Source organism: Equus asinus, chromosome 26 (genome assembly GCF_041296235.1).
Source record: "Equus asinus isolate D_3611 breed Donkey chromosome 26, EquAss-T2T_v2, whole genome shotgun sequence".
Taxonomy (NCBI): Eukaryota; Metazoa; Chordata; class Mammalia; order Perissodactyla; family Equidae; genus Equus; species Equus asinus.
Genome location: NC_091815.1, coordinates 19549160 through 19568896, shown reverse-complemented (window position 1 = coordinate 19568896; position 19737 = coordinate 19549160). Strand labels below are relative to the sequence as shown.

Here is a 19737-nt window from a genome sequence, read left to right as displayed (position 1 = left end):
CCTCAAAAAAAAAAAAAAATCACACTTTAATGTAGATAATGAAGATGCTGAAATTGTTAAAGATTTTGTTTACCTTGGTTCAGTCAAAATTTAAATGGAGACTGCAGTCGAGAAATCAAGAGAAGACTAAGACTTGGAAGGGCAGCAATGAAATAATTAGGAAAGATCATGAAGTGTAAGGAAGTGTCATTAGAGACCAAGGCCAAGATTATCCAGACCCTCGTATTCTCAGTTACAAGGTACGGGTGCAAAAGCTGGACAGTGAAGAAGGCTAACAGGAAAACAAGTGATTCATTAGAAATATGGTGTTGGAGGAGAGCTCTGCGGATACCCTGCACTGCCAGAAAGAGGAACAAGTGGGTCCTAGAGCAAATTAAGCCTGAACTATTTCTGGAGGCAAAAATAGTAAAACTGAGGCTGTCCTACTTTGGGCACATCATGAGAAGGCAGGATTCTTTGGAAAAGACAAAAATGCTGGGAAAAGCAGACGGCAGCAAGAAAAGAGGAAGAACGAACATGAGATGCATTGACTCCATGAAGGAAAGCATAGCATGAGTCTATAGGAGATGAGTAGAGATGTTGAGGGCAGGAAGCTGTGGACATCACTCATTCATAAGGTCACAGGAGTCGATTTACTGTCATGTCAACACACTCAGAATGGTATCTCCTTGCGGTTTTAAATTGCATTTTTTTGATAAAGTGTCAAGAAGTTTTTCATGTTTACTAGATATTTGAATACTCTCACTTATCTCTGTTCAAGATCTAAAATTTTTTTTTTTAAAACTGATTTGTAGTTCTTTATATACTCTGGATTATGAGCCCTTTGACGTACATAATGCAAATATCTTCTCCCAGGTTGTGGCTCTAATTTTCATTCCCTGATGTCTTTTGATAAACGAATTTTTAAAAATTTTTTAAAGGAAGATGGGCCCTGAGCTAACATCTGTGCCAATTTTTCTCTATTTTGTATGTGGGACACCACCACAGTGTGGCTGGGTGAGTGGTGTGTGGGTCTGCACCTGGGATCCAAACCTGTGCACCCTGGGCCACTGAAGTAGAGCGCACGAACCTAACTACTATGCCAGCAGGCTGGCCCCAACAAACTTTTAATCTCAATGAAGGCCAGTTTATCAATATTTCCTTCTCTTTTATGGTTATCACTTTTTGTGTTCTCTTTGCCTAGTCCAAGGTCTTCAAGATATGATTATTTTTTCCTCAGAAATATTCTGTAGCTTTTAGTGTAGACGTCTTGCAAATCTTTTACAAGATTGCTAGGTATTTAATTTTTTGGTGGGGTACTATTATAAATGGTAGTGTTGTAACTTTTCTTTTTTTTTGAGGAAGATTAGCCCTGAGCTAATATCTGCCACCAATCCTCCTCTTTTTGCTGAGGAAGACTGTCCCTGAGCTAACATCCATGCCCATCTTCTCTATGTATGTGGACACCTGCCACAGCATGGCTTGACAAGAGGTGTGTAGGGATCTGAACCGGCGAACCCTGGGCTGCCAAGGCAGAACACGTGAACTCAACCGCTGCACGACCAGGCTGGCCCCTAACTTTTCATTTCCTTTTTTTTCTTTTTTAATTTTTTTCCTTTTTCTCCCCAAAGACCCCGGTACATAATTGTATATTCTCCACTGTGGGTCCTTCTAGTTGCGGCATGTGGGACGCTGCCTCAGCGTGGTCTGATGAGCAGCGCCATGTCCGCGCCCAGGATTCGAACCAACGAAACACTGGGCAGCCTGCAGCAGAGCGCGCTAACTTAACCACTTGGCCAGAGGGCCAGCCCCCAACTTTTCATTTTCTAACTGTTGCCTGTATATAGAAACAAGTGATTTTTATATATGTTGATAATTCACTTAGTAATTGTAGTAGTTTGTAGATAGGTTTGGATTTTATACATATCCCATCATGTCATGTTAAAAATGATAGTTTTCTCTTTTTCCCAATCTTTATACTTTTATTTCTTTTTCATACCTTACTGCACTAGCTAGGATGGCCCATACAATGCTGAATGTAAGTGGTGACAGTTCATACCAGTCCCAAGAGGAAAGAGTTCACTACTTCACCATTGCATGTAATGTTGGCTGTACATTTTTTGTAAATATCTTTTATTAGATTAAGGAAATTCCCATCTATTCCTAATTTGCTGTTTTTTTAATCTCCTCTTTCTTTTTGAAAGGTTAAAGACTGTGTACACACCCAGTTTGTTCACTGGGAGGAGGGGATCAAATGTAAAAAGATGTCAGCCTGCTCCAGAGGGCATCCTGGGGCTCATGCCAGTAATTGTTGGGGTATCGCCAGCCTTTCCATCAACAGTCTCTGCGGGCTCACCATTGCCAGGTCATCTGTAGCTGGCTGTCCTTTTCTTGTAGTGGGCTGTGACAGACATTACTTGTGCTATTTGGTTCTATACTTCTTTGCCTCCTTAAGTGAGAACAAGGTAAGTTCAAGTTGGGCTAATGCAAAAATGAGCATGCTGACACCTTCTTTCCATTCCTGGGAAAAGAAAAAGCAGCTATCTTCTGACTGTGCCGGGGACACACACTAGGAGAGTGGCCCCTCTCAGTCCAATAGAAGTCTGAAGACTCCAGGATTCCCAGATTTAAACCATGAAGCAACTGGAAGAGAAAATTAAGCGGGCCCAGACACTAGGTATGTTTTGAGCATAAATCGTGACCTGGGTTGATGAAAGCTGTAGAGCAAATCCCCTGAGTCTGGAAACCAGACACAGAGGCATCCGACCCAGGGACACATCCAGGGAGAGGTCATGGTAAGTATGGGGTGGCCTGGCATTTCTTGCTTTGTCAAGAAGTCCTTTAGACACTTGCAGAGAATAGGCCTGAGGGTTCTGATCGTTCACAACCTAGAGATAAGCCCAGTGCCAGGTTGTGAGCAGCTCGGAAGCCTCGTCCCTCTGGGAGCTGAACCGGCTCTCCGGGCCATCTGGAGCAGGCGCAGTGTTGGAACGGGGACTCACTGCTGCTCAACACTGGCCAGCCCCAGAGCCAGAGGTGCACAGAGGCCCCGCTAGCTCACAGCACTGTGACTTATTTTTAGATCCGTGACTCAGAGGCCTAGACCAGGCCTGAAGCCTTGCGGAGAGGAGAGGCCCTGCTCAGGGGCTGGCTCTTGCAAGCAGCCTGGCTCTGGTTGTCTGACACTGATCATATCCATATCAGACCATAGTTGCAGTGACAGTTTCCAGGAGAACACAATCTCTCAAGGGCTACAGCTCAGATGCCTTCTCTAAGATGTGATATAATTTGACAGATGTGTGTTCCGAAAACTTCATTCCAGCTACTGCATAGAAAATGAACTGGAGGAGTGCAGCATGTGCAGTATGGATGGTGACCGATGAAGAGCCAAGTGCAGGACAATAGCCAAGAGTTGAAGGTGCTTCACACCAGAGGACAGGTAAACAGATTTCCAGTTCCAGACAGTAAACCAGTCACAAATGTTTACCTTGTTTTAAGACTACATTACAATGTCAATAAATGTGTAAAATGATATTTACATTTTAAATAGATAAACAGATTTGGGCAGGGAGAAGTTGTGGTGTTATTTTTCTCACCTTTTTTTGGTGTGTGTGAGGGAGACTGTCCCTGAGCTAACACCTGTGCCAATCTTCCTCTATTTCGTACATGGGTCACCACCACAGCATGGCGTGATGAGCGGTGTGTATGTCTGCCCGAGGTCCGAACCCATGAACCCCAGGCCACCAAAGCAGAGTGCGCAAACTTAACCATTACACCACCGGGCTGACCCCTGTGAGGTATTTTTCAACAAACTTCTAGACTGATTAGAGCAGATGAAAGAAGTATGGTGACCCAGGGCAGAGCAGAGGGTGCTGTCACCTGGACCATACTTCGGGGATGCTTCTGTGCAGGAGGAGCTACCTGCCTGGAACTCTGAAATGCTTCAGACTCTGAGGCAGCAGGTACAACAGAGGGCAGGAGAGAGTGGCCTGAAAACAGGAAAACTAATCTAAGGACTGTCTGCACAACAAGCAGTGAACAATCCTGTTTTCTGCTGCAACTAGAATACCTATAATTAGGCAACATACTCCTGGGCAAAACAAACAAGTAAAAGGAAGATTCTTCTCTGCAGGGATCTGTGGGATCTGGAAATACTGGCGCCTCTGATCAAAGCTCCCTGGAATTCAGAGCTCAAGGATAAAGATCACCATCTTAAAGCAAACCCTGCCAGATGACAAATCCTGGCCACGCACAGAGCCCCAAGGCAACTCTTCTGCCTTCTTCTAAGGAGAGACAACCAAGCCTCCTCAGATATTTGAGTAAAGTCTACGACAGGAAGGAGACCAAGATTAACAGTCAGAATAAGTAAAGAAAATAATGAGGAAAACCCTCACACACAAAGGATCAATTTCCCAGCTCTTATATCCGACTTAGAGAAAGATCGAGTGAAAGAACACGTTGGACAGCATCCAAGAATCATCCACGTAACAAGAGAAAGAGCTAAAGGAAAGGCACGAATCTTTAAATCAAAAGGGTCCATCAACTGCCCAGCCTAACACTAGGATAAAACAAAAAAAGACTCATACCCAGAGAAGTGATCGTAAAATTTCTTAACATAAAGGACAATGCTAAGGTTCCAGAGAGAAAAAACATCATCTACAATGAAAAAGAATCAGATTGGCACTGGACTCGACGTCACTGCATGTTAGATCAACGGTCAGCAATTGAGATAAGGATGGTTTTTATATTTTTAAAGGGTTGTTAAATAGAAAAAAGAGGAAGATGTGACGGACACCTTACTATCCGGCCCTTTATATATACTTTCTTAGAAAGCTCCCTAAGGAGGAATTCTAGCCAAGAAGGGAACGGAAAGCATGGCATCCAAGAAACCGTGACTAACCGAGGAGAGCAATGAGGAGAAATTCCAGGATCATAACTTTGCTGAAGATCTCAAAAGCAACATGTTTGGATTTTAGCAGAATGGTGGAAGGTTATGAAACAACAGTCTCTGAGAATAAAGGAGACTTCATAGTCCAAATCGAATAGGTAGTATGATTGAGGGCTTGAAAAAACTGCATTATATGATAAAGGCAGGAAATACAAGCAACAGAGAAGGGCATCCAGAAACTCCAGGAAAAACAAAAAGCTGTAGAGAAAATAATGGTCCAAAGAAAAAGTTGTCTAAATTAGACTAGAAAATCAGTGAGCTCAAGAAGAATGAAACAGATTCCAAGTAAGAGAGACAGAGAGAGAGAGAGAAAAAACACATGAAAGAGCGAATCAAAAATTCTAGGGAAAAACAATGTAAACAAAAGCAAAACTAAGATGATAACACATACAAAATTCAGGCTAGTGGTTTCCTGTCAGGTGAAGGAGAAATGGAATAGCGGAGCCCTAACAGCAGGTTGTCAGTAATGCTCTAGTTCTGGGCTTAAGGGACAGGTTCACAGTTGCTCATATTGTGGGTCACATATTGTTCTGTACATATTAAATGTGCAAGAGGAAGGCTAAAGTAAAACAATTCAACAATTGGAGAAGAAAGGCAAGGTCCAATCATGAAGCAAATTAAAATGTGGATGCTTTTAAGAAAGAAATGATAATTGAATCTTGAATCTTGATCCCAATATTTTTTGGGGAAAGGTGTAGTATTTGATACTAGCACTACAGGAAGGCACGCCACTTGGCTCTGTGCTGAAGAATTCTTAAACAATCATTAGCGGAATATTGTTTATTAGTTTTCAGCTTGTAAAGTCAACCAACATGTGAAAATAGGCAATTTTTAACGGCAGGAAGAATAAGACATTTTATAAGAAAGGAAATATAATGAGGTTTATACTAGTTGGCTCATCTATAAATGATATTCACTTCGTTGTAGTCAGTATTACGTGTCAGCCGTAATCAAGTATTATGCTAAGGATACTAAGAGGATACAGAGGAAGGATATGTGAATCTCTGTGGGGGGGGTTAAGAGGGTAAATCTTCACATCAGGAGGTCTGCAGTTGATAAATAGGTAAAGACCAGTTTACACAGGCTCCTCCTCCTGATAATAAAAGGACACACAAACACACACACACAATTTGGAGAGGGACAATTTCTAGAAGAATACAGATAAAGGGTTAACAGTATTTGCCTTTTAAGGAAGAGAAGCAGACTTGCTGGATACTATTTTGTTTCATTTGTAGTAACTATGTACAGGCATTATTCAATTAAAAAAAAAATCAGGTTTTTCCCTAATGTAAAAAGAGCTCCTGTAAATAACTAAGACTGACTAACATCTGAGGAGAAAAATAATGAAAGAATATACACAGTTCACAGAAAAGGAAGTACTAATAACTTAAACTTACGAAAAAATGTTCAATCTCACAAAGTGAAATGCATGGGGTAGTGAGATATTTTTTATTTGTCAGACTGGCAAAGATTTTCAGAAGTCTGGTAACACCATACTAGTGACCATATGGGGTAACAGGCACACTCAAAAACTGGCTGAAGTGTGAATTGCTATAAATTCTATTGAGGGGGACACAGGAATATTTATTAGAATTACAAAGCTATGTCTCCAGTTATCTAGAATGTCCAGTTAGTAGATTTATCTTACAGATAAATTCACCTATTTGTGAAATGATTCATAAAGTTCTTCATTTCAGCACTGTTCGTACTAGCAAATGTTGGAAACAACCCGGCTCCATGTGGAGAGGGTAGGTGTAAGCCTGAGGGACAGAGAGAAGAGGGAGACTCTTGACCATAAGCGTATTAAATTCTTTCTTTTTGAGATGTGTGAATGCGTACCTCCAAGCCTTGGCCAGAGGAGCAATCCGCTGAGGATGCCACACTGGCCCCCCCACCACAGGACTGTGCCACAAAGGCCTCTGCAGCAGACTCAGTACTGAAAGGCAGGCCTCATGTCCCAAATGCCAGGGAGCAGGGACAACCACCTGGATTACTGTACTGGCCTCTGAACTGGCATCCCTGCTTCTTGTCCTACTAGTTGATTCTCAACACAGCAGCCAGAGATTCTTTTCAAACAGAAGTCAGACTGCCGCTCTTCTGTTCAAAACCGGCCTCCACTTACTCTGACCTCGTATGCTACTACCCTCTCCTCCCTCACTCCACTCCAGCCACACTAGGTTCAAACCCGTGAGCTTCAGAGTCTCTGCAGCTACAATTTCTTCTGCTTGAATATCCAGTCACCTTCTTGAGCCATTTCTCAAATGTCAGCTTCCCTAACCTAAAATGGCAACAGCAATGCCCCCTCCAGCCCATAGATCTTTTCTTGTCCCCCTTCCTGGCTTTTTTTCCACAACACTTAAGCATCTTAACACATTACATATTTTACTCATTTATTTTGTCTTCTCTTAGTAGAAGACAAGCTCCACTAAGGGCTGGGGTTTGTTTTGTTCACTGCTGCTTACCATGCAATTGGAACTATACCTCTTCCACAGTAAGAGCTCAGTATTTGTTGAATAAATAAACTGTTTTCCCTTTTCCATAGAAAATCAGCAAAACTAAAAACAGAAGACTACAGGAAGGGATAAAATTGTTAGCATTGACTGCTGTCTTTCATTATAAGCCTTTCTGGGGAATCTTTTTTTAAAGATTTTATTTTGGGGCTCGCCCAGTGGCACAGCAGTTAAGTGCTCACGTTCCGCTTCTCGGCGGCCCCGGGTTCACCAGTTCAGATCCCGGGTGCGGCCATGGCACCGCTTGGCAAAAGCCATGCTGTGGTAGGCATCCCACATATAAAGTAGAGGAAGATGGGCATGGATGTTAGCCAGTCTTCCTCAGCAAAAAGAGGAGGATTGGCAGTAGTTAGCTCAGGCCCAATCTTCCTCAAAAAAAAAAAAAAATTGAGAGGTACACGTATCAATAGGTCAGATCTAGACTCAGAAGAGAGATCTGTGCAACATGTGAATCTGAGAATAACTCCATATTGCTAAGGCCACGGGGCTGATGCCAGAGACAGTATGTACCTTAAAAAAGAGAAAAAAGCTGAAGTAGAACTCTGCGGAACACCATTACTCCAAAATGGGGCGGTGGAAGAATCACGTAAGCAAACTGACGAGCAGCAGCAAGAGGGGGCAGGAGGAAAAACATGAATACGGCAGCCAGGAAGGTAAGAGTCTTTTAGGAAGGAAGAGGTCAACTGTACGGAATGCTTCTGTAAAGTCAACAGGAAGGGAAAACTAGAAAGTCTCAATGGAGATCACTGGCGACCTTACTAAAAGTTGTTTCAGTGGAGTAGATCAAGTAGGTTAAGAACTGAAAGGAAGATTAGGCATCTTGATAGTTAAAGAGCTAAGCAGGAGCTCCTAGGGTGTAGGATTCAAGCATAATTTTCTTTAAAAAGAAGTTTGTAACATAATTGAATATGTACATAATTACAATTATATACTAATATATATGAGTATCAATACATTAATATGCTATATAGTACGCCAGCATAGTAATCAAATGTGAACGGAAAGGATCCCTTACGAGGGAAGAAGTTGAAGATGTAAGCAGAGAAAAGAGGTAAATCAATATGGTAAGTCTGGGAATGACAGGAGTTAGGGAGCCAGAACATAGGCAGTTGGTTAAGGGGTGTTTTTTTCTCTGTTTTTACAGGGCCACAAGACAAAGGATGCATGCAGATGAGGTTTAGAGAGTGTTGTAAGGCTGGAGGCAGTTGCTATCCAACGTCCTCTAGTTCTCTTTGAAATAGATGGGAAGACCATTTGCTGACTGCAGAAGGGCGATTACAGAAAAGTAGTAAGTTTTGCTGGCAATGCTAAAGGCCCAGCAGAGAGCAGTAATCAGATTTACAGCGGTACTAATTTACTCAATTGTGATTCTCTTCCACAGGACTCAACCCTCTGGGATGGATGCTTTCAGAGTTGAAGTTTCTCTAGGCAGGAGCACAAGAAGAACAAAGAAAGAGCAAGAGAGTTTAGGGTATTTGCAAGACAATGATGGATCTTGGAGTCTAGGCTGGTTGGAGATGGTGATGAATCAGGAGGCAGTAAGGAATCCAAAGGAGAAAGATCTCCGACCTGGAGATCCGCACCAGGTCAAAAACAGTTGCTGAGCAAGGGAATGGTTAGGTCGGTCTCTCTCTCTTTTTTAAGTTATTTCTTGAGTAAGCCAGTTGGAAGATCAAAGTGTGGGGTGTCTAAATCCATGATTCAGAGGTGATGCAGTTGAGGCCGACGGACAAGGTCCATGTATGTCCACAGCTTTGGATGGGAGGGGATGAGAGGAAAAGACGACAGAACAACACAGGAACCAGGGTGTGGGATGGGTCCAGAAGAGTTAACACAGCAGGCCTGACTGGCATCCTCTATAAGCCTGCTGACAAGTGTGGCCCTTGGCTGACATCCGGAAACCTGGATTTCAGGAGGGTTCCCACCATTTAAGAGTGGCTCACTGTGCCTAAGCTATTTGTACAAACAATGTGGTTTACTTGGGCTTTACTTCTGGGAGTCTAGGATTTTGGTATGTACCAAGCGGAAGGTGCCTACATAACCAGTCCCCGATCAAAACCTGGGCACTGCATCTCTAATGAGCTTCCCTGGTAGACAACATTCCACACACGTTCTAACAACTCGTTGCTGGGGGAATGCAGCACATCCTGTGTGACTTCACTTTCAAAGTCCCCTCTGAAAGTCTGAGCTGGTTTCCTCCAGACTTGGCCATGCATCTTTTCCCTTTGCTAATTTTGCTTTGTACCCTTCTGCTGTAAGAAATCACAGCCATGAGTATGATTATCTTGGGGACTCCCAAAACAGATGGGTGAACCATACAGAAGCTGAAGTCATTCAGATGCAAAGTGTAGAGGAAGAGGAAGGTAGGTTAATAGATTTTTCAAGATGGCACGTAGTAATCAGATGATGATAATGAGGAAGAGTGAGAGGATCACATGAGCCTCAACAGAAGAAAGCATTCTACCAGGAGGGGAGGGAGCAAGGACATCAAACCCCTATCTTCAACATAGGTTTGCAGGGCAAGAAATACTCCAGTGCCGCCACTGGGAAGGGTGACAGATGGGGCAGTGTCCTTAAGGGACAAAGGCTAGCTACACAGAGGATTAACTCTGCATGTGCTCTAATATATGTACCTATCTATGTCTACATCTATAATACATCAGGGTTTTCTGGGACTTTATGGTTAGTAACAAATGACTTGCAGTAGCACACTGGTGTGGAATGACACCATAACTGGGTACTACTATCTTTCATCATACTCTAAGTCCTCAAGAGGTGTCAGTATTCCTCCCAACCACTCTAGCTCTGGCTTCTCTTGCAAAGGATAAAACAGTGCCAGCATTATTTTAACTGCCAAAAGTAGAAATTGCCCAAATGTGGCATTCAACAGTAGAATGGATAAACTGTGGTCTATTAACACAATGGAATATTATACTGCAATGAAAATGAAGAGACCACAGCCAAATGCTAGATGAATTCCACAAACAACACTGAGCAAAGAAGCACAAGAGTATATACTATGTAATTCCATTTATATAAAGAACAAAGACAAGCAAAAGCCCATCTATGCACTTAGAAGTCAAGACAGCTGCTACCCTTAAGGGGGTAATGGAAGGGAGTTACAGGGGGACTTCTGGGGTACTTTTAATATTCTGATTCCCAGTCTGGGTGCTGGTTACATAGGTAATTATGATATGTGTACTAAAACAGTGCTACTCAATATATTAAGAAAAAAGCAAGTTTCACAATAGTACATACACTACAAACCTATTTTTGCTGAAAAGCACACGCCTATACAGAATGCCAGGCAGAATGAAACCTAAATGGTGTTAACAATGATTAGCTCTGGATGGTGGGATTGTAGATGATTTTTTTCGTTCTCCTTTCCCTTTTTTAATCTATTTTTAAAAACCTTCTTCCATACCATTCACATTCTTTTTACAATGTCTTAAAAACAGAATCAAACCATACCTAGTTCCATTTTATCAACTGCAAGCTGCAAGGCTTCAGAAACCCACTCTGGGACAAGGAAATGCTATTAAACGCTGGGTAATGGAGCAAGGGATAACCATCACCCAACTAACCATAAAAAAAATTTACAAAACAATTTCAGCACAAGCAAAATCCTGAATTGCAATGTTGGGATTTGCGTTCTCATCAACAATCCTGTGTGAGGCTAGCACCAGAGGATTATCAGGATTAGGTTGAGTACCAGGATTACAGAGGCACACTCCAGACATCTAGTAAACATGTGCCTGTCCTCTGTACTGGGGTGACTGTAAACCATTCACTTGACTTCACTGCAATCTCCCCTGGGCCCAGGCTTCTCACACCCCCTCAAGACTGGCATTCTTTGCGCTCTCTCCTTTCACTTTCAGACTGATCTTCAAGTCTGCAGGCTAAGACAAGACTTGCTGGGGCTCTCAGTTGTTTCTGTGCACCTAAACTAGGAGTCCCTTTAAGAAAGCCTTATTACTGAACTGAAACATGCATTGGCCTCACAGAGCTGCTTTGTTTCTTTATAAACCACAACATAAACACCAGTGCATTTTAAAGCATTTGCTTAAAATCAACATTCGTTATGAAGTGGAATCAGATTCAGCTAGATTTTGATATGTTCATGAGCTAAACCTGAAAACATTTTTATCAGTCAGCCAAATTTGTTAAGTATGAACCAAGCTGGAATTTAAAGGACACCCATACCTCTGGTTCACAGATCTGCACCATCACTTAGAACAGAAGCCACATGCTCGCGGAGCCACATTTATAAATGTCTCAAAACCACAAGCCTGCGTTTACTAACACTGGCTCTGAAACACAGGATAAGAATCTTTGCATCCCTCCTCCTCAGAAGGCTGGAACTACCCCCACAAGAGCAGTGCCTGGACCTGCATCTTTAGCTTCCCAGTGCACACACTAGCTGGCTGAGTAGCTGCCACTGGCCTCCAGGCCTCCATTGCTCAAACATCATTTCCCTCATTTGGCCAACTCCTATTCAGGGGATGCCTCTTCCAGGAAGTTGTTCCTGTTCTCTATTTTTGGGGACACTATGGCAGCCTGCTCTGAGTAAATCCCCACTTAGCATTTTCAGATTCAGAGATTAATGGTACTACTCTATTTCTCTAAGTTTGATCCCAATTGTACTAATACTTGTCATCTTTTAAACACAGTGAAGGGGCTTGTGGTGTAGTAGTTAAGTTCGGCATATTCTGCCTTCAATGGCCCGGATTTGCAGGTTGGGATCCCGGGAGCAGACCTACACCACTCGTCAGCCAAGCTGTGGTGGCAACCCACATATAAAGTGGAGGAAGACTGGCACAGATGTTAGCTCAGGGCTAATCTTCCTCAGCAAAAAAATCCAAAGAAGCACAAAACACTGAAAAACAGGTAAACTAAGCCAATTGGTGACATCTCAGCTCCTATAACAGATGATTCCTCTTGATTACTTTATAGCATGACACTTTCCCCACCGTCACATGTTAAACCAGCTTATAGTCCTGAACTCATAGAGCAGGAGGATCCTCTAACGCTGAACCCAGACATGATTAGATCTGAGCTATGAACACAGGGCCTTGCAGGCGCAGCTTCTCTTTCAGGCAGATAACCCAGAGAGAGGGACAACAGCCATGTAAAACTGAGACACGGAAACAATACACACTCATCCCCTACATGCTAGGAATACAAAAGTGAGTCTCAGTACTCAACGCAGCCAAACCTTGGAGGAAACCTGAGTCTCAATCTACCTGTTTCCCCCAAGATTCTACCCTGCAGAAACACTCCCCTCTTCCACTTAGTCCTTTCCCTCTCTTCATGCCTCAGTCATAACCTAGATATACTGGATTTGGAAGGATGGGGAAATGACAGACTAAATCTACTTTGGAAACACTACTAAAGCCCTTAAAGGAGGGGGCTAAATTAGATGAGCCAGCTGTGAGGGTTTAAAAACGGTCTTTCTAAACCCGGCTGATGAGAACTACCTATGGGACTTAGACTGATTCCCAGGCTCCAGGACAGAATTTCAGAATTGGATTCTCCAGGTGGGGCATGGGAATTTGTAGGTTAAAGACTCGCCTCAGCTGATTCTGAATTAGAGATTTGTGAATCACTGACCGAGAACAGGATGAGTGGTAACTCCTATGTGATAACAGATTTCTAGAATATTGACAGTGTTACTGGAAGTAAGGTTCTTTTAAGCCTTGTCCTTTCATATCCTATATAAAGATTCTTTAGTAAATGTTTTCAAAAATTTTGGATTAAAACTAATTCCCCCCTTGTCTTTCCACGTGGAGGGACTTCAGCAAGTATTCTCAAAGTGCAAGCGTACTTCAGGCTGGGTAACTGATTATGTGGCACTGTCCAGCATGGTGCAGTGGACATTTACCATCCCTGGCCCTTACTCTTAAATGCCAGTGGTGGTTCCTAGTCATTGTGACAACCAAAACACATCCCCTCACATTCCTCAACGATCCCAGGATGTCAGTTCAACCCTCATTAAGAGCCACTGAGCTGGATTAACATTCCTGACCTCTCTCCCTGTCCCCCACGTTAAGTCCTGCTTTTGGAGGGAGAAACGATTCGGTAGGCAAGTTAAGGAGTGAGCCCTTCCCTCTCTCCTATTCTGCACCCGCCTGCCCACAGAGGGTGCAGTCAAGCCTGAGGCTTCCAGCTTGGCCTGTGCCTTGTTGGCTTAGTCTCCTCATGTCATGGGCTGTCACTCAGGAGCAGTCTGCACTCTGGATGGGGAGAAAGGGCTTCTAGTTTTACCTAAACATCTACAAAGATAAATCTTAGGGAAAAAGTTAGAAATTAATTTAGTTATTTTAGGGAATATAAACATGACCATAATTCTGCTCTTACATTTTAAAGATGCCTTTCGTTACGTTTCTTTCTATTGTAAGAGAATGTTACTGTTTAAAGAGAAAGAACTTTGACGAACATTTTTTATTGTACAGTTTTATTCTGTCTTAGCATAAAAACCTTGCTTTAATATTGTAAGGTGCACTGCAGGTATGCCATGCTGCCAGTTGTTATTAGGGCACCAAATGCCCTAGTCAGTGACCCAGAGGGCTTGGAAAATGCGTTAATTCATACTTTCAGAGCATATAACCCGTATTTACAGTTTTTCTTCTTCAAATTGGCCTGGGACATCTCAAGCAGTCTACACAGGTATTGCCATAGCACTTGCTTTGATGTTCAGAATGCCTCAGCAATGTGTTCAATATCATGATTTGCGGGTCCTCCAAAAGGTTTTGTTGTTAACATGCAAGCAAACAGTATTAAAACAATATCATCTAAACTATGGCTGCCAGGTACTGGACCTTAATAATGAAACCAAATTACAAAACATCTTGTAGAGCTATACAAAAGATACAAAATTAAAATTAAAAATATCAACCATCTTTAAATATTCCAATTCTCCTACAGTGCAGTTTTCCACATCTTTGTCACTACTGAATATTTTAAGGAGAAAGTTAACAAAAATCAAAATAGATAAAAATATTTAAATCTTTGGATCCCTTTATTCCATGGCCTTCATAAAAACACAAAAGTGGCCAGATTTTTTTTCCCCACCATAGGTTAAAATATCAAAAAGATTTACTAGTAATTTATAACTAGCAATGAACTCTATACTGAGTCATCTGTGGGTCACAGGCCCAAGGACCAGTGTTCAATCTTAAAGGTTGCCAAAATAATTTCTAACATTCTGAATCTTCTTGAAATATACGGAATGAATTAGTCAAGGTATCAAGACAAAATTCCAGGCATATCAGGAAAAACAGGTTAATTGATGCCTAGTTTTATTGTCTTAAAAAAGGGCGGGGTACTTACTTGAAAATACAGCTAAGTACACTCTTATCTATGATTATTTACATTCGTATACTGAAAATATCTATTATTTGGACAAATCCTGTGATATGCCATTTGCTACAAAATGAAGTTCTTACAATGAGCATGAGTAATTTATCCTTTTTAGATAATGGAACAAAGTATCAAATCTTCATTTATGTTCCAAACATTAAAAAAAAAAAAAATCAAAACTCTTAAAGCCTGGAAAGCTATGAAGAAAGACCCACCCATAGCTCTGCTCCACATCAACTTCTGCAAGGACACAGTATATTTGCTGACTTTAAAATGTTTATTCTTTAAAAAATTAGTTGCTTTTTATACAGCTATACAAAGTTCTTAATGTTTCTTTGGCAATGGAATATAATGGAATTTTACAACTATATAAAAAAGTTACCTTTGCCTAAGAAACAGTATTTACTGTGTGTACATAGTTGACTGACAAAATTCTCTACCATCCAGCACCCTAATTTATTGACGAAATAAACTACCTCAAAAAGGGATATTACAGGATTTCCAAAAAGAAATAAAGAAAGAGAGAAATATATAGATATAGATAGACAGACAGACACACACACACACCCTTCTGTGGCTCAAAACACAGTATCACGGCCCTATCCGCAGGCAACTTGCATTAATTGCCAAATACAATTTAGTGATAAGAAAAATCTTTTCAGTGATGAAAAAATACTTATAAGTCCCATCGAAGTACTGCTTAACTATACATAAGAAATTACTTAACCTTCTGCTATTCCAAATATATTTAATGCTCATTTTTTAAGATGAGCCTCCCCCCCCCCGAAAAGTAACTGCATTGTATCTTTGAAAGTAAGCAGAAAAACAAACAAACAAACAAAAACCCAGTGCTGGTGACAAATATACAGCAAATTCACTTCTTCATTCTTCGCAAAGACTGAAACCAATTCTCAGGACCATGAAGAGCTAGAAATTCAACTATTTTCAAAGACTTGTTTGTAGACTATGCAGCAACTTTGTTGTCTTTCTAAAAAGGAAAAAAAAATTAGCTCATGTTTCAATTATTGGTTTATTAATAAGTATTTCTTTCTAATTTGCTTAAGTATATTTTCCATTACCTTTAAATATACCCTCCTTTTACTTTCAAGTACAAGTCCATTTCACTGATTTCTAGGAAACACTCTTTGTAACTTTCACACCCAGGAGTAGCTCACTATTTGTTAACTGCATTTTCCAGTTAGGAGACATTAAAGCAGTGGTGTTGTGGGCTGTTCCCAGCAAGAAGGGCTCCCTAAGATACAGGCACACCCCACTCTCACTGGTTGTTGTCATAAAAATTTTTAAAAACAATGATAGAACTTAATCAAACCTTCAACATAGTAGTCAAATTCATCAAATACAACTGACAACACACTTTGGAAGAAGATTAATAAAATCCCTAAGTCTTTGATGTTCTTACAGAGCAATAAAATATTCAGACGGTAAAATAACATTTCTCCCCAAAGTTTCAAGCCAGGCGAAAGCAATGATTTAAAAATTCATTTTAAAAGGATAACTTTTAAATTTGAAATAAGGTCTGAAAATCAGAGAGTTGACTGGGAAATTAAAAAAAAATAACCAGGGAGAAAGCAATAAACATCTTAAGGAGCCTCTAGCTTTGCAGTGAGATTAATCCTAAACTGAGGGCCTGTACACACAGCCCCAGAGCCAGGGGCTTCTATTTTCCTCAGGACTAGCCCCAACTATTAGAAATATACATTTCCTATGTTAAAGACTTAACGTTATCTGTGTATATAACACCAAACCATTTGTACAATGTTATTAAATTGGAACACATTTGGCACGGTATAAGCTGATGCAGAAAGAAATAAGGTGAAGATGATCCCACAGTCCCCCACCAAAGCCAACCTTCACATGCCCCGACTTTTTTTTTTTTTTTTACCTTTCAGAAAGATGTATGATCAATCCAGACATTTTAGGGTTCAAAAGCTGTGGTTTTCTGAAAGGTAAAAAAAAGCAAGCAAGAAAGAGAAAGAGGGAAAGAGAGAGAAGGGAGGAGGGGGAGACAGGCAGAAGGAAAGACAGGTGAAAACAAAAGGGGGAAGGAGAGAGAGAGAGAGAGCCATGCTGAGTCATTTTGGATATCTCATGGTCTCTGGACCCTCTCTGAAGAAACAAACACTCAAATGGAAAGCAATTTGTCTCACCCCCACAATGGTGGCTTAACCTCCTTAGCAGCAGCATATAAAATAGGAGCTGGCTACATGCTTACGATCCCCAACCTGATCTCCTCCCACCGAAAAAAGAAAGGCACCATAAGACCAAACTCACCACAAGTTTATGTTTCTAACATTATCCTTAAGGAAAATTGGGCCCAAAGTCAGAGACTGAGTTTTGGCTCTATTAGCCTATACCTAGATCAAGGGAGTTAACCTCTACAGGTCCTTGGTTTCCAAACTATCCACTGGGGGCAGGGTGGAAGAGAGGTTCCAGTTTAGCTGGTATTTTTAAGGAGTTCTAAAAATCTATGATCCTATCTTTACCTACGTTTTCATTAAACAACCAGGACTGCTTATGTTCACCCCAAAAGTGTAATGACTCATGCAAACAGAGCACAAAGAACAAAGCCAACCCACGACATGAAGGCTGCTGCAAATGGCAATGACATCCACTTTTGAGAAGAAGTATTAGACGCTGTACAAATGAGTTAAACCCTTGAAGGTAAATCTCCTTTATGTAACAGTGTGCGCTCACTATTTCTACCTTTAGAAGTGCCAGAGGATAGGATTCAGAAAGTGTAGGCTGCTGAGATTAGGGCTCTAGTGGCAGACAGAAGTGTCATTCAACTTTGAAATGGATAATCAAGGGCTAGCCACACCGATGGACCTTCAGCCTCACTGAAGGCTGAAGGAGAGTATTGTTAATCAACCTGATAAGCACTTACTTCAAGCCCACTATGGCTCCATGCTGAGCAAGGTGTTTTGGTGGAAAGAAAAGTAGAATATATATTTACTAACACCAACAGGCTCCCATGTAGCTGGTGATGCGGAACAAAACAAAATACATGAAATATAGAACAAGAGTGTATTTAAAATGTGTGTCAATGAAAGCAGATACCACAGGAGGTCAGGAAAGGAAGAAATCAGTGGAGGAAGGAAGAGAAGTTTCTAAGGTTAGAGCAAACCTTGGGCAAGACTACGAAGGGTAAGTGAAAGTGAGCACCTGACTTTTAGCTGTGCCTGTCTCTCCACCGGACTATTAACACCAAGAAGGCTGGGACTGTATCTGTTTTGCTTACCACCAATGTCCAGTATAAAGCTTGGTATATATGAAAACTTCAACATATCTGGTCAATGAATTAGGTTAGAGTTCACACTGTGTATAAGAGATGACCATGAGTCAACCTGCTTGAATCAGACAGGATAAAGGGTAATAAGAAATAGGGCTGGATATATCAAGTGGGACCCTCAAGAGAGTAAGAAGAGCAGGCAGTGCAATGTCACTTTAGAACCTTCTAACCATCAGGGCAACACCTAAGGATCTAGTGAATCTATCACTCCTTGAAACACCCAAGCAGAGGTTGGACGATCTGTCAGGGATACACTAGCGTGGATAAAGACTCATACCGACAACCTCTACAATGCATTCTAATTGTGCAATATATGTGAGAGGAATTTTAACTAAGGGTTCAAAATGACTGAACAGTGAGAGACAGCTCCAAAAGAAATGTTTGCATTAATAAGTGCATGTACCATGCACATAGGGGTTACTCAAAGGTTTACTGCTGATTGTTCAGATAAACAGTCCAGTCTTACACAGACAACATGACAGCTGTTTTTTCAAATACCTGAAAAATTATCATGAAGAAGACTATCTATTTTTTGGGTGTTTACAAGGGTAGAGTTCAACAAATTGGTTGAAGATAGAGGGAAAAAGATTTTCACTCAAATTGTGCACATATCTGTGAAATCCCAATAATAAGTACAGCCCTGGGGTGGAACAGACAGTCTTACGAAAAGTAAGTGCACAGTCCCTATAAGGGATACTACAGAAGAGGTTTATGGTTTGGCCAGGAGGTCAGACCTCTGAGATGCTTTCCAATTCTGCGACTTCAATGATCTTTAAAATGTGCATTTGAGGGGCGGGCCCCATGGCTAAGTGGTTAAGTCTGCATGCTCTGCTTCAGCAGCCCAGGGTTTGGATCCTGGGCACAGACCCAGCACTACTCATCAAGCCATGCTAAGGCAGCATCCCCCATAGCAGAGCCAGAAGGATCTACTACTAGAAGATACAACTATATACTGGGGGGCTTTGGGGAGAAGAAGAAAAAAAAGATTGGCAACAGATGTTAGCTCAGGGCCAATGTGAAGAAAAAAAAAAAAGTGTTGAGGTCATACTAGAAATAATTACTAAAATTCCCATTGGGATCCAAGTCTAATTCAAAGGTACTTTTTCTCAAACCAAGCTGACTCAATGTGGTCTTCAACAAGGAGTTGTCATAGGTTTCTCAACAGGCAGCTGATATGCCTGAAGTGAGATAAAGAGAAACTAAAGGTCTTCAGACCAACCAGTTGGCAGGGACATCTCAAAGGAATGAATGTGGTGATACGGAAATGGGCCATGATCATGGACACCTCCATGCCCAGGAGAGTAAAAGAATGGTATACCATTAGCCAATGCAAACACTGGGAGGAGGCCAAGCTAGATGATGGGAAAGCAAGAAGATGATTTTGAGGAAGGTTAAGTTTAAGTAAATCATAAAGACACAAGCAGGTGAAGACAAGAGAAATGGAAGTGAAAGCATACCAAGTCCAAGATGAAAAATTAATTAGAAGCTATATAAATCGACAAGTTCAGAAAAGGGAAGGGGGAAGGCAGAGAGAGAGATGGGGAGGGAAGGAGGGAGGGAGGAATAGTGCCCAAGCATATGAGATAGTGTAACATTAAGTGTGAGTGCTTGCAAGGAGAAAACTGAACATT

At 41.5% G+C, this 19737-nt stretch overlaps 1 protein-coding gene and 1 long non-coding RNA gene across 5 annotated transcripts in view; one reads left to right on the top strand and one right to left on the bottom strand.

Moving 5' to 3' along the window:
- The window catches only part of LSM14A (LSM14A mRNA processing body assembly factor), a 98151-nt gene that overhangs the window by 34527 nt on the left and 43887 nt on the right, over positions 1-19737 (bottom strand). The window contains exons 10-11 of one of the 4 annotated variants that reach the window (XM_044760214.2): positions 16700-16756; positions 15533-15784 (exon numbers count right to left, since the gene is read on the bottom strand). The exons of 2 other annotated variants lie outside the window; for them this stretch is intronic. In XM_044760214.2, coding sequence (XP_044616149.1) covers positions 16733-16756 — 24 coding nt within the window. In that variant the 3' untranslated portion in view covers positions 15533-15784; positions 16700-16732. Of the gene's footprint in view, positions 1-15532; positions 15785-16699; positions 16757-19737 lie in introns of those variants that run through there. One more of the 4 variants, XM_014838093.3, reaches the window with a different exon arrangement.
- Positions 7-15330, top strand: LOC139042200 (uncharacterized). Its single transcript, XR_011498668.1, has 2 exons — positions 7-3418; positions 8582-15330. It is a non-coding gene; the product is annotated as an uncharacterized lncRNA (long non-coding RNA).